Raw genomic sequence first — 15,723 nt, forward strand, 5'->3', positions numbered from 1 at the left:
ACTTTAATGCTATATTGGTACACAAGAGAGCTGGAATTTAGAAAACAAAAGGTGAGTTTAGCCTTAAATGCTCAGAGCTGCTGATATGTCTGTCGGTAATTGGCGCTCTGTGTTCTTTCAAGTGACTTTTTTTGAAAATTCGGCATATCCATTCCTTGGGGACCGATGACATCACTGAAAATGCATCCTTTCCATTCATTAGTGGCCAGTGACCTTTTTGAGAATGCAGACAGTCCATTCCTTGGAGACCCGTGACATCATTTAGGATGCAGCCTATTTCCTACAGACCAGGAACATGACTTCCTTCATTCTTAAAATTCAGCCTTTCCTTGTTAATATTGATCATTTATGGCAGCTGGACAAATTCCAGAAGCTGAGTAACTATTAGATCTAGGAAAATTATAGAAAAATATCTGCTGACTATTTTTATTTTGAGCAGTTTGTTTTAGTGACTTTGTGTTCTTGACTCCTTACCAGTTGTAATGACTCCTCAGTTTAGTTATAATGTATACCTTTGTCATATATGGAGGAAAAAGCTTTACTCTGATTTTAAACAGCATGCGATGTGGTTAAGCTTGGTGTGTTTTGAGATGCCCTGTACTCTCACCCACTCATTACCTGTGTGTTTACATCACGCCAGTGCATACGACAGTCCGCTGTCCCTCCTCTTCCTCTCCCACGCTGAGGAGGCCGAGGACAGCAGTGATGATGACGGCAACGAAGAGGATTTTTCTAGTGTGCAGTTTGGGTCCAGGTACAGATCAGTATGGCATGCTTGAGTGTCCGCGCACTCACTAACAATCACAGATACCAGTTGCTGTGTTTGGGCAGGGCATTGTGGCATTCTCTTTCACAATCAGAAGTAATCTTTAGGCTTAGATAGTTTTTTGAGCAAAGGGAAAAACTCTCACATTTGTTCAGAGCATGGTTGTTTAGGGATTAAAGCACATTAAAGTATATTTTGCAGTATACTAATCCTTAATGTGGTGGCTTCAATTTTCTTTTCTCAGACTAGTTTTCCTTTATTTTCACCTGGTGATTCTGTGAATCACACCCTTCCTGTCTCTGGGTGGCTACACTCACCTCTCCATTGTATCTATGGAGGGAGCATCTTTTCATGTCTGTTTTATGGGAGATGGAAGAAATATTCGTTTACAGAAGAAAAATAACATTTCCTCTTTCAATTCAACTCACAGGAAGTGATGAGGACACTTCATTTTTGGCAGGATTTCCTGTGGTTGATGAAACTGTTCTTAGCGTGATAAAGATAGTGTAACCACCACCTCGCTTTGACCTTCAGAGGCAGTTACAGTCATGGGTAAAAATATTGGCACCTCGGCATTTCTGTCAGATAATGCACCACTTCTCCCAGAAAAGTGCAAATGTTTAGGCATTCTCAGTTTTTTTTTTTTCTTTTGTTGGTATGACAAACAAAAAAAAAAAAACGGAAACAAAAAGCCAAATCTGACACATTCCATGCAAATCTCCAAAAACTGTCTGGAAAAAATGATTGGCACCTTCTCAAAACTGTAAAATAAATCGCATTCCAGGTTTACGATGCTCCTGTAATTTGTAAATAAACTCACCCGTATCAATTAACAAGTGCTGACAATATAGAAATCACACCATCAACCAGTTAAAAATTGTGAAAATTTGTGGAGAGGAGGGGTCCTGTGTAAGTTCACCCTCAATTTAATATTTGGTAGCACACCCCTTGTAAACAATAACTGAAATCAATCGCTTCCTGTAACCATCAGTGAGTTTTATACCTCTCTGCTGTCATTTTGGACCATTGGAAGGGTTCCTTTTTCCAACTGCTGTTTTGAGATCTCTACACAGGAGCTCTATGGGAATTAGATCTGGACTCATTGCCAGCCAGTTCAGTACTCTCCAGAGCTTTGTCTTAAACCATTTCTGTGTGCTTTTTGATGTGTGCTTTGGGTCATTGTCTTGCTGTGGGACCATGACCTCTACAGAGACCCAGATTTCTGACACTGGGCCCCATATTGCTCCCCAGAATTCTTTGGTAGGCTTCGGATTTAATAATCCCATGCGCACGATCAATATATCCATTGCCTTAAGCAGCAAAGTAACCCCAAAACGCCCACAAACCTCCGCCATGTGTGACTGAAGAGCCTGTATTGTTTTCTTTAAAGGCTTCATTTCTTTTTCTGAAAACAGTAGACTGATGGGCTTTACCAAAAAGCTGTCATTGTGTTTCGTCTGTCCACAGGGCATTTTCCCAAAACGATTCCTCACATAAGTTTTTTGTCAAATGCCAATCCTGGCTTTTTTATGTTTCTTTGTCAGCAGTGGGGTCCTTCAGGTTCTCCTTCTGGCTCTCGTACCATAGCGTCCCTTTTCGTTCAGATGGCGACGAATAGTTCAAGCTGACACAGTTGTATCCTGTGCCCGAAGGTCAGCTTGAATTTGTCTGGAAGTTGATCAAGGTTCATTCTCCACCATTCAAACAACCCTTTGTTGCAATCGTTGATTAATTTTTTTCTTTGGTCCATGTCCAGGGAGATTAGCTACAGTGCTTTTGGCTGTAACCTTAATGACAATGTTGCGCACAGTGGAAACGGGAACATGAAGATATAGGGAGATGGACTTGCAACCTTAAAGGGTAAGTTCACCTTTACAGAAAACTCCATAATGTGAACTTACACAGGACCCCCTCCTCGCCACAAATTTTCACCATTTTAACTGGTTGCTGGTGTGACTTCTATATTGTCAGCTTTTGTTAATTGATACGGGTGAGTTTATTTACAAATTACAGGAGCAACGCAAACCTGGAATGCAATTTATTTCTTACAGTTTTGAGAAGGTGCCAATAATTTTGTCCAGACAATTTTTGGAGTTTTGCATGGAATGTGTCAGATTTGGCTTTTTGTTGCCCCGTTTTTTTTTTTTGTTTTTTTTGTCATGCCAACAAAAGAAATAAACCTGAGAATGCCTACACATTTGTAAGTGGAACCATTTTCTGTTCACAGTGGTGCATTATCTGACAGAAAAGCAGGGGTGCCAATATTTTTGGCCATGACTGTATCTGCAGCCTGAGCCCCTATCTGAAGTAATTGACATGAGTAGATTTTAGCCCTCCTGCTTAGTGTTTGTTAACCTAAAAAAAAGAAATTCAAAAAAACAGATCCTGTTCCTTTAAAGAGGAAGTAAACCCTGATGGGTTTACTTCCTCTTTTTTTCCCTGCAAAGGTAAAGCATAATGGACTACTATGCATCGCATAGTAGCTCATTATGTGTCACTTATGTGTCACTTACCTGACACAGGAGCCAGCGAAGTCGCCGCTGTCCCCTGTAGTCCGCCGCATCCATCTTGCTGGTGGCGTCTCGCAGCTCCGACGAATGACAGCGGCGAAGCCGCGATGACGTCACTCCCGCGCATGCCCACGGGAGTCGCGTCTCGCAGCTCCGCCGCTGCCATTCGGCGAAGCCGCGATGACGTCACTCCCGCGCATGCGCACGGGAGTCGACAAATTAGGCAGATCCATTCTTGGACTTGCCGCATTTAGTGCGCCTGTGCGCCGTAGACAGCGGTGCCCATTTTCGGGCAAATATCTCCTAAACCATATAGGTTTAGGAGATATTGCTTGGACCTACAGGTAAGCCTTAATCTAGGCTTACCTGTAGGTCAAAGTGGTTTGAAAGGGTTTACTTCCTCTTTAAAGCATGTTATGCAGAACAGTGCTTGTGCTCTGTCATTTGGCCCCCCGTATTATCTGAAATACCTGGCTGGTTCTGCCCTCCCCCTGTAAACTGACAATAGTTTTATAATGGCTGCTGAGCCCTGACACTGGTCAGTTTACATGCCCCCCCGTCATCCGCTGCCTATCCTCTGCTCTCTCCATCCTCTTCCCCCTCCCTTCCCTGCCTGTCGGCTCTGTGTGTCTGTGCCTTCCCCCTCCTCTCCTGCTCAAATTAGGGTTAAATTTACATTATCCTCTCGGTTGATTCATGTAATGTCCCCCCATGACCATGTTTTATAATAATAATAATAAAAAAAAGGCAGCTATATACCTGTTCACAGAGCGCCGATCAGCGCTCACGTGACCGGCCGCCTCTCTCCTCTCTCTCGCATGACCGCTGCAGCGGGTGGGGCCGCCTCTCTCCTCCTTCCATCCTGACTGATGTCAGCGGGGGATCTTCAGCTCCGCCCACTGCAGCTGTCAGCTTGAGAGGCAGCGGGTCATGTGAGCGCCGACTGGCGCCCTGTACATAAGTATATAGCTGCATTTTTATTTTATTTTATTTTTTAATAAAGCACAGTCACAGGGGGACACGAATCAACGAAGAGGATAATGTAAATTTAACCCTGTGGGTTAACCACTTAAAATAAAATGGGTATCTATAGCAGCATCTCCCCTAGCTGCCAGGTTGTCTCAGCAAGGTTGCCCATAAGATCCCAGGTTCACCATAGCCCAGCCCATAGATGATCTACCCCATTATGGGAGTTATTGGAAAGTGTTTAACTGTCTTCTGAATATTTTGTTAACCATGTAGTGGTTTCCATGTGACTTGCATGTGCTACCATTGTGGGTAAAATAACTGGTTGGTTACAAAATTCCTCCTATAGGCCTGCATCACCCAGCCTCCTTGGAAGGCACTATACTCAGTTATACCTCACATAATGCCATATTCATTAATGAATAGGTGATATTTTCTGAACTGCCGCATAGTCTGCTGATAATGCTACATAACCAAAATATTGTTTGCTGCTTTTCAATTTAGCTTGTGCAAATTTTTCTTTTTTTTAAAACATATTGCATAATATATTGCTTAATAGGTGCTATTGTGAAATGCTGGTAGGATAGATAAATGGAAATGCCCAGCGTTTGTCCTTTGTAAAAATCCACACAAAGGAATGGTTGCTAAAGATGACGTTGGGCCAGTGTTGTGTTGACCATCACAGATGCAAAGCTCAAATGCCTTTAGAACGGGGGTCTCAAATTGGTGGCCCTTCAGCTGTTGCAGAACTACAATTCCCATGAGGCATTTCAAAACTGACAGTTACAAGCATGACTCCCATAGGGAGAGGCGTGATGGGACTTGTAGTTCTGCAACAGCTGGAGGGCCACCAGTTTGAGACCCCTGCTTTAGAAAATGCTCTGCCCCTGTTTGGGGTTGATGGGGCTGTGCAGGCACAATCTGAGCACCATCCAACGCTCTATAAACTTGCTAGAATCCCTTGTAGTAATCCACCAGTGTGTGAAAGGACAGCAGTCTGGCAGCTGTAGACATAGAGGGGTAGAAAAATACATGTTAAGAACACATTGAAAATCATTGCCATTTATGATTTCACACAATATTTACTGCTTAAAGTGGTTGTAAACCTCACATGAAATATGAACAAAGCATATACCTCTGTAGTGTCTACTTGTCTCAGTCCAGCACTAAGGCTGGGTTCTCGCATGCAAATTGGATGCGGGTTTCCCTGCATCCAATTTGCATGACAGGTGAGTATGATCGACTCTCAATGGAGCCGGTTCACGCTGGAAATGTATATATTGCGTATTACAGAAAAAAGGGAAAAGATGCCCTCCACTGTCATGTTTCACTCTGAAGGCTTCCTCAGGGGTTCAATGGGTGCAGTTGAGTATGATTGCTGGAAAAAGAAAAATACACAATAGTACATAATCAGTTGTATAATATACAATATTTCAATAAAGCTACCAAACCATTTGGAACTAACAGTAGACCCAAAAAAACTACTGTATATCCACCACTAAAGGATCGGATCAAAACGTTCATGATCTCTCAGCGCAGTTGAAAGCGTAAATGGTGCAATACGGAAGACAGTGCAGGAGTGGATACCTAAGTTTAAAGCTTTATACATTTTGAACAGATGTGGAGATGAAAAGATTACAGCTACATGTGTACAACTTGTGTAGGAGGATTTGTTTCATTTCTGTAGATCACCTATGGGATAATCACTTCTGTGTGTATATGCAAGGGTTTACAACCACTTTAAGCCTCCTTGATGATTATATTAAACTAGCTACAGTATAATTTTGAATAGTTTGTTCCATGAAGGTACCCCTAAATGTGTAATGGGCCAACCTTTAGTACTGCGCTTGGTTGTCCATGCTGGGTATAAAGGTTAATATGAAAAATATATCAGCGCTTAAAAAACAAAATAATACAACCAGCAGCTGTGCACTATAACCCAGATACCAGGCACAAATAATAATGTATAGATAAAAGTGCAGTGCTAGATAAGTAAAATGCAATTCCTGCATACAACACAATGCACGTGATATGTGCAAACATCCAAATAGATATACTAAAGTGCAATCAATAATATATGAGCAGTATAAGAAAACAATAAAAACTGTGAATATATTCTAAAATGCTTATGCGATATTACATCACATGTGAAAGGATAAAATGACTCGCAAAAAGAAAGTTCATATAAAGCTGAATTTCATCAAAGAAAATCCCATGGTGGAAAAGTGTATTGGAAATGATGATCAGACACCTACCAGCGTGATACCCATCATCTCAACAAAATGGAGGCTTAGCAGAAAGCCAGCGATACCCCAACCCTCCCCAGGGAGGTCACAGAGCGCTTGACTGGATCTGTGATCCACTGAGAAGGAAGTCCGGAAGTTTTACTCTAGTAGCCTTGGATAGTATACACCAAGAAGGTTCACAGCTGATCTGGGCTTGTCATTAGGAGACCTCAGTGCCAGAATGTATATGAAACAAAACACTCCACATAGTGTGATATTGTCTATGCATCTGTTTTAATAAAAGTAGTACACTTGCATAAAATTGTAAAGGCTGAGAACATCTCATAATCCAAACAAACCCATTCCCTCTTAAATTCCAAACAGCACTCGTGCATGTGCAGCAGCGTGTCTACATGACTGTCCCTAAGATTGTTTCGTCATAAATGACGTCATAAAGGTTGCTAGTTGACTGGCTGTCTCTGGCTTCATTATTTTATGATGCTGAAGTGAAGCAAGCGTGTGGATCAAGACAACCAGGGTGAAATCAGAGCTAACTTTATTCAAATTAGTGACTCATGAAAATACTGAAGCCATGGGATCAACATGACAGCCAGGGAGCTAACCTTTTCAAATGGAGAGGTTAGCAGGGGGTGGTTCCATATGTTTCACCACAAGTTTGCTTTAAATCCATCATGATGGACTGCACATTGTTTTTCAGCTTCTAATGCCGCGTACACACACGACCAGACTTTTCGCCGGACTAGGTCCGACGGAACGAATCCGCCGGACAATTTGATCGTGTGTGGGCTTCATCGGACCTTTGCTGTCTAAAAATCAGATGGACTTTAGATTTAAAACATATTTCAAGTCTTTCCGACGGACTTGAGTCCGGTCGAAAAATCAGTTAGTCTGTATGCTAGTACGACGGACGAAAACCGACGCTAGGGCAGCTATTTGATACGAACTACGAACTATGAACTTCCTTATTCTAGGCCGGTCGTACGTCATCAAATTCAAATCCATCAAACTTTGGTGTGCTTGTGTGTGGCCAAGTCCATTCATTCGGAAACTTCGTTGGAACTACGCCGAAAGTCCGTCGGGAAGACCGCCGGACCTAGTCCGTCAAAGTTCGGTCGTGTGTACGCGGCATTATACTGATCTGGAGTTCTACCTTCTGAAATGTGATGACGTTACAAGGCTTTCATTTGATTTGCTTTTTAGAGTTGTGCTGCTTATATTGACCATAACATTAATATTGACTATAACGATTTGATTTTCTGCCTGTGTTTTGGTGACTAACGGTGTGACTGTGTGACAATCGCGCTTAAATCGCTCTTATTTGCTGACCGCTCAGTGTGAGCTCTCGGGGACAGACGATTCTGGGAATTTGGAAATAACCTGAAAAGTATATTCTCTTTTACAGTGGAACTAGCAGTACGGAGTCATGCGGTGATCACTTTACAATTGAAGCTTGCAAAGAGACCGAGATGCTTAACTACCTCATTGAATGCTTTGACAGAGTGGGAATAGAGGAGAGGAAAGCACCAAAGGTGAGAATCCATTCCATTCCAAGCCAGCTAACTGCAGATAAAATATTGTTGCCGTAGATGAAGTGTACTTGGGGTCCTTTCACACAAGGCCTCCAAATCCCCCACCCCACCCCCTATGTGAATGGGTATCGGGTACATCATACCCCTATCCATTCACCCCAAAAAGCAGTGAAAAAACTGTTTTTTTGAGCAGTCCATTATTAAAAAAGCCCCGTGCCGTCTTTGCCCTCTGCCGTCGTCATCCTTGCCACCAGTAACCCACTAAAAACAAAAAAGGTCGCTCTTATCCTGATAATGTCTTCCTCCGCTGTCTGGCACCTCTTTATATAGGCAAGCCACTTTCTCTGTGGGCACAGGTGCGTGCTTTCTCCCAAGCCGCCTTTGTGTCCATAAGACACAGAGAGCACGGCTCGTCCCCAACCCCTGTTCCCGCCTCACTAGCTGTGATTGACAGCAGCAGCAGGAGCCAATGGCTCCTGCTGCTGCGTCTCAGCCACTCAGGAGGGAGAGACCTGTGAGAGCCTTGGGTCTCGTGCACATCGCTGGGTTGAGATCAGGCTTGGGTAAGTATTCGGGGATGCTGAGAGGTGGAGCTGCACACTGAAGCTTTTTTACCTTCATGCTTACAATGCCTGAAGGTAAAAAACCTAAAGCCTTTACAACCACTTTAATGTTCTAGAATTTTTCCCACTAAGGTTGTGATTTGAAGACAACCAAACGAAATAAAGCTCATCATAATTTGTTAAAATATTACATCTTTAACCACTTGCGGCCTGCCCTCCGTACATGCTCTGCACCAGATCACGTGCCTAGTACATTTATCTAACACTTCCGGGTCTGGGGCGCGCAGCGCCGGCAGCCTGCTCACGCTGTGTTTATACAGCAGGTACGGCGGACTTAATGCTGGCACCCGCCGATGCCATTCGGGCAGAATGGCAATCTGCCTATGTAAACAAGGCAAATTGTCGTTCTGTGAGTACAGAAGACATGGATCCTGAGTTCCTGTAATGCAGGAACAGCGACCCATGCCTTCCACTAGTCAAAGCACCTCCCCTACTACATTGAATCACAAGCTAGGCACACAGTTAACCCTTTGATCGCCCCTGATAACCCCTTCCCAGACAGTGGCAGTGCATATGTTTTAGCACTGATCACTGTATTGGTGTGACAAGTGTTGGTGTTCGACTTTGCTGCAATATCGCAGTCCCTCTATAAGTCGCTGATTGCTGCCATTACTAGTAAATAATAAAAATCCCATAGTTTGTAGACGCTATAACTCTTGCACTTACCATTCAATATACGTTGGGATTTTTTTTTCAAAAACACATATATAGCAATTTTTTTTTTTTTTCGATTGGATATGTTTTATAGCAGAAGTTTAAAAAAAAATATATATATATTTTTTTAATTGTCTATCTTTCTTTGTTTATAGCGCAAAAAATAAAAACCACAGAGGTGATCAAATGCCACTAAAAGAAAGCTCTATTTGTGTGAGAAAGGGGGCATGAGTTTTATTTGGGTACAGTGTTGCATGACTGTGCAATTCAGTTAAAGTAATGCAGTGCCTGGTCAGCAAGGGGGTAATGCAAGTTTTCAAATTCCTTTAAATTTTTATTTTTATTTTTTATTTTTTTTACAACAAACTTTTTTTAAATCCACAAAATAGCCATAAATCACTTGTACACATTGGTTTAAGTATACATGCTGAGTAGTACTTCGCATGTATACTACTTTGATCACCACTGTGTTTTTTTTATTTTATTTTTTGCTCTATAAACAAAAACAGACTGACAATTAAAAAAAAAAAAAAAAAAAAAGATTTTTTTACTTTTTTGCTGTATAAAACGCATCCAAAAAAAAGATTTAGGCCAGTATGTATTCTGCTACATAGTTTTTGTAAACAAAATCCCAATAAGCGTATATTGATTGGTTTGCACAAAAGTTATTGCGTCTACAAACTATGGGATATATACTGGAACTATATTTATGTGTATATATATATATATATATATATATATATATAACAGAAAAACAAAGAAAAGGCTCCTCTAAGTGTAGCATTAAAAGCTGTTTAATTTCCCCAAAAAGGGTTAAAAACACTTACAAGATATGTAGACTGGCAGAGCATATCATTAATATCCATGTAGGTGGTCCGGCATGAATGCAGTGGTCATTGGCATATACCAGTTCTTTAGGCTTTGTGTGTCCAGTAGCAGGGAGGTCCAGGGGATGCCAAAAGGAAAAACAGCAGGGAGCTCCAAGAGAACTGACAGGCCAGTCCGCAATCACAGTCTCAAAATACGAGGATCCTGGAAGTGACGTCAGCGGCAGGAGACAATAACCAGCAACCAGCATGGACCACAAACAGGAAGCAAAACAGGAAGCAGTCATCAAAGAGGGACGCGTTTCGGAACATCTCATTGGTTCCTTTATCAACCTGATGACTGTGTGTGTATGGGACTAATTTATACTACCTGGGCGGACCTTAGGGGCGGGGATATGTAAATGGAGCGTTATCACAATATAAAGGTATAGGACAGGGGGAGAAACAGAAACAAAATCCCTATCCAAACAAAAAAAATATGATTTCTTACAGAGCAACAACCAATAAGCGACATTTAAAAATAAAAATAAACATAAAATGAAAATGAGAATCAATATTTTTACACAGTCTTCAATAATGCTTAGGTCTAGGCATAATATATAAGACTGAAGGGGAGGGAGTAGGGAAAAAAAAAAAGGGGCAAAAGAAGAAAGGGAATAAAGGGGCAAAGAGAAACTATTTTGAAAAATATCTAGGGCAAAAAATATGTATAAATATATTAGCTAAATATATTAAAAAAAATATATAATATATAAATATACCGAAAAGGTTAAAATTATTTAAAAATATTTACCATATTTAAAATAATACACTAATAGAAAATGATATACTACTAAAAAAATCTTGCACAAATATATTAGGAAAGGAGGAATCTAGAGAATGGCACTAGTTTCAAAGTCCTCGTTCAACCCTCCAGGGGCAAGAACATTTAAAGTAAAAATCCAAAACATTTCTCTATGACAGAGTTTTCTGAAACGTTCGGCTGAGGGGAGGTTCTTTGGCATTGTCTCAATGACCCAGACCCTTAAACCATCTGTAGATTTTTGATGATACTTGAGGAAATGCCTAGGAACACTGTGATTATCTAATCCAGGAGATGCTCTCTCCTTCCTGTTGTTCACAATAGGCCAAAGTTTGCGTACAGAAAAGCACCTAATATTAAGAGCAAAGTGGCACCAAGTAAACTTAAAGAGAAACCTCCTCCCCCTGGTAGCTGTTTTCCCACTTTTCTAGCTATCTCGGGTATGTACCAATGCCGCAAACCATTATGCAAAACCTGCCAGTTTGTAAGACATGGCCAGAAGGACTTTGTTGTAAAAGGAAAAACATACCCTATCAAGGGTTTTCACACATGCTCCACTGACCATGTGGTATACTGTCTAACATGTCCTTGCGGCCTGTTTTATGTAGGGAGAACCATTAGGCCACTTCGCAAGCGTTTCGGCGAGCATCGCCGTTTCATCTCCGGTGGATTAGATAATCACAGTGTTCCTAGGCATTTCCTCAAGTATCATCAAAAATCTACAGATGGTTTAAGGGTGTGAGTGTAAGTGTTTTTAACCCTTTTTGGGGAAATTAAACAGCTTTTAATTCTACACTTAGAGGCGCCTTTTCTTTGTTTTTCTGTTTCCTATTCAGAGATTGCTTCTCTCCATAAGTGCAGCCCTAAGTGTGGAAGATACCCTATTATAGACTTTCTGGTTCATAAAGACATCTGTTTTTTGCTTGGTCCTGAAGTTCAGAGCGCCCTTACAAACTGTATCTGGAATATATATATATATATATATATATATATATATATATGTATATATATATATATATATGTATATGTATATATATATATATATATATATATATATATATATGTATGTGTATATGTATATATATATATATATATATATATATATATATATATATATATATATATATTTTTGGCAGTAATCGGTGACTTGTAGCAAGACTGCAATATTGCAGTGAACAATCGGACAGGAACTGTCACTTTGTGGGAACCAGTGACACTATTACAGTGATTAGTGCTAAAAAATATGCACTTTCACAGAACTAATGGCACTGGCTGGGAAGGGCTTAAACAAGGGTGATCAAAAGGTTACCTCTGTGCCTAACCAGCGTTTGTGTGCTGCTTTTACAAAGGCGGGTGGTGGATTTTACTCCCTGCTTTGCAGATCGGCTTCTGTTGAAGTGGCCCACGCCTTCTATAGGTGGAAGTGCAGAATCACTTAGGATATAGGTGATTCTGCACAGAACGGCTGCCCTGTAGTAGTATATTTGCTATGCGGTGGTCAGTAAGAGGTTAACGTACTCAATTGTGATTTATAGCTGCGAAAATGATTACAACTATGTAATGTGGCTCTTTTCTCCCCTGCAGATGTGCAGCCAGCCAGATGTGAGTCAATTCCTGAGCAACATTCGGTCCCAGTGTATCTGCCATGCTGCGCTGGTGTTACAGGGAGCGCTCACCCAGCCAAGGTAAATACCGCTTTTAGCGGGTTTGGTTTTCTTCGTCAAATTTTCCTCAGGCGTTGACATAAACTCTTTGGTGCAGGTCTGTACAGCAGCCGTCTCTCCTGGTGCCATATATGCTCTGTAGGAATCTACCTTTTGGGTTTATTCAGGAACTTGTGAGGACGACCTATCAGGACGATGAAGTATTCAGACAGGTAAGGCAGGCACAGCCATGTAGTTACAAGATCACAACCTTAATCACAGGTCCTTCATTAAATGTTTAATTTCCCAGTGTAAAAGCTTGTGACATCAGTTGAAGACACATCAGAGAGCGTTAATAATTTGACCTGCAGTTGACGACCTCCTGACCTGCATTTGACGGACCTTAAGTGGATTTTGCGTCATCTTGGACTCCTTTCACATGGGGCTGACTCCACTAGGAGTCTGCCTGCGCAGCATGGAATCTGGCTGCTGATCCCTGCTGAGCAAGCGGATGGGTGGTCCGTGTCCAATCTGTTTATGCAGAGCTGACAGACACAGCCCGCTCTCCTCTGGGCGGTTGCATGTAAACAGGCTGCCCCCTGTCCATTTACACCCAACTGCCATGGATCCATTATTTGGTGGGTGCCAACACACGTCTGCAATCCGCTGCTCCATAGAGGGCAATGTGTGGTCCGATCAGGTCCTCTTTAAGAAAAAAAAAAAAAATGGACAGGCAGACTCGATCGTTTTGCCTGCATTAAAGGCCCTTTGGACTTGTGTTGCTATGCAGACCCTTAAAGTGAGCAAAAGTTTGTCAGCACAGACCTTAAACATTAGATACTAAAGAAAAAGGCTTAGGAATGTTCTAAAACAAAGTGTTGTGCACTACTGTGCTATTAGTATGTTTTTAATCTTGCTGAAATCTTTGCCTTGGTAAATACAAAGAGCTTTCCGGTATTGGACTAGCACCAGGTCATTTGATCAGTTGTAGAGCAGGGCTTATGTTGAAAGGATCACTTTTCATGCTGAGCCTTTGGGCTGCTTTTCCTGAGGGGGCTCGTTCATAGGGTGGGTGGTGGAGGGCGGCTATAGAACCTTGCAGTTAAACCACCCTTTTACTGCTACCCTCTTAAGCAAAGCGAAAGCAGCTGGGGTGTGTACACATGCTGCAGCCATTCTGCTTTGCTTCATGGCTGTGGCAGGAATGAATACCCCCTGTTGCAAGTGAAAGGGGCTGTTTTGCAAGCACCTGCATGCAATGCACATGATTGCGGTGCAGTAGTGCAAGAATCAAGGGATTAAAGCGTGTGGTAGGGAGTTGATACCATGCCACCTCACCACCTGTAAAATGCTTTCTGAAGAGCAATCTGAATGCAGATTGCTCTTCACAGAAAGTGAAGAGTGTGAATGAGCCCTTAAAATCAGTCCACATGGATTCTTCAATAGAGATCACGTGATCAGTGCTTCCGCACTAAGCATGTGTGACCCAGTGCTTCCGCTCTAAGCATGTGTGACCCAGTGCTTCCGCACTAAGCATGTGTGGCCCAGTGCTTCCGCACTAAGCATGTGTGGCCCAGTGCTTCCGCACCAAGCATGTGTGACCCAGTGCTTCCGCACCAAGCATGTGTGACCCAGTGCTTCCGCACCAAGCATGTGTGACCCAGTGCTTCCGCACCAAGCATGTGTGACCCAGTGCTTCCGCACCAAGCATGTGTGACCCAGTGCTTCCGCACCAAGCATGTGTGACCCAGTGCTTCCGCACCAAGCATGTGTGACCCAGTGCTTCCGCACCAAGCATGTGTGACCCAGTGCTTCCGCACCAAGCATGTGTGACCCAGTGCTTCCGCACCAAGCATGTGTGACCCAGTGCTTCCGCACCAAGCATGTGTGACCCAGTGCTTCCGCACCAAGCATGTGTGACCCAGTGCTTCCGCACCAAGCATGTGTGACCCAGTGCTTCCGCACCAAGCATGTGTGACCCAGTGCTTCCGCACCAAGCATGTGTGACCCAGTGCTTCCGCACCAAGCATGTGTGGCCCAGTGCTTCCGCACTAAGCATGTGTGACCCAGTGCTTCCGCACTAAGCATGTGTGACCCAGTGCTTCCGCACCAAGCATGTGTGACCCAGTGCTTCCGCACCAAGCATGTGTGACCCAGTGCTTCCGCACTAAGCATGTGTGACCCAGTGCTTCCGCACTAAGCATGTGTGACCCAGTGCTTCCGCACTAAGCATGTGTGACCCAGTGCTTCCGCACTAAGCATGTGTGACCCAGTGCTTCCGCACTAAGCATGTGTGACCCAGTGCTTCCGCACTAAGCATGTGTGACCCAGTGCTTCCGCACTAAGCATGTGTGACCCAGTGCTTCCGCACTAAGCATGTGTGACCCAGTGCTTCCGCACTAAGCATGTGTGACCCAGTGCTTCCGCACTAAGCATGTGTGACCCAGTGCTTCCGCACTAAGCATGTGTGACCCAGTGCTTCCGCACTAAGCATGTGTGACCCAGTGCTTCCGCACTAAGCATGTGTGACCCAGTGCTTCCGCACTAAGCATGTGTGACCCAGTGCTTCCGCACTAAGCATGTGTGACCCAGTGCTTCCGCACTAAGCATGTGTGACCCAGTGCTTCCGCACTAAGCATGTGTGACCCAGTGCTTCCGCACTAAGCATGTGTGACCCAGTGCTTCCGCACTAAGCATGTGTGACCCAGTGCTTCCGCACTAAGCATGTGTGACCCAGTGCTTCCGCACTAAGCATGTGTGACCCAGTGCTTCCGCACTAAGCATGTGTGACCCAGTGCTTCCGCACCAAGCATGTGTGACCCAGTGCTTCCGCACCAAGCATGTGTGACCCAGTGCTTCCGCACCAAGCATGTGTGACCCAGTGCTTCCGCACCAAGCATGTGTGACCCAGTGCTTCCGCACCAAGCATGTGTGACCCAGTGCTTCCGCACCAAGCATGTGTGACCCAGTGCTTCCGCACCAAGCATGTGTGACCCAGTGCTTCCGCACTAAGCATGTGTGACCCAGTGCTTCCGCACTAAGCATGTGTGACCCAGTGCTTCCGCACTAAGCATGTGTGACCCAGTGCTTCCGCACTAAGCATGTGTGACCCAGTGCTTCCGCACTAAGCATGTGTGACCCAGTGCTTCCGCACTAA

The 15,723-nt window shown here is 43.4% G+C and overlaps 1 protein-coding gene across 2 annotated transcripts in view; it reads left to right on the plus strand.

Annotated features, from left to right (window-relative positions):
* Nucleotides 1-15,723, plus strand: part of UBE4B (ubiquitination factor E4B) — a 131,178-nt gene that overhangs the window by 74,815 nt on the left and 40,640 nt on the right. The window contains exons 8-11 of one of the 2 annotated variants that reach the window (XM_077458163.1): nt 641-754; nt 7,891-8,017; nt 12,508-12,608; nt 12,685-12,799. In XM_077458163.1, the coding sequence (XP_077314289.1) occupies nt 641-754; nt 7,891-8,017; nt 12,508-12,608; nt 12,685-12,799 (457 nt within the window). The remainder of the gene's footprint in view (nt 1-640; nt 755-7,890; nt 8,018-12,507; nt 12,609-12,684; nt 12,800-15,723) is intronic. The other variant, XM_077458164.1, reaches the window with a different exon arrangement.

This window comes from Lithobates pipiens, unplaced genomic scaffold, assembly GCF_037356315.1.
Source record: "Lithobates pipiens isolate NorthernLeopardFrog02 unplaced genomic scaffold, aLitPip1_a1.2 Scaffold_27, whole genome shotgun sequence".
Lineage (NCBI taxonomy): Eukaryota > Metazoa > Chordata > Amphibia > Anura > Ranidae > Lithobates > Lithobates pipiens.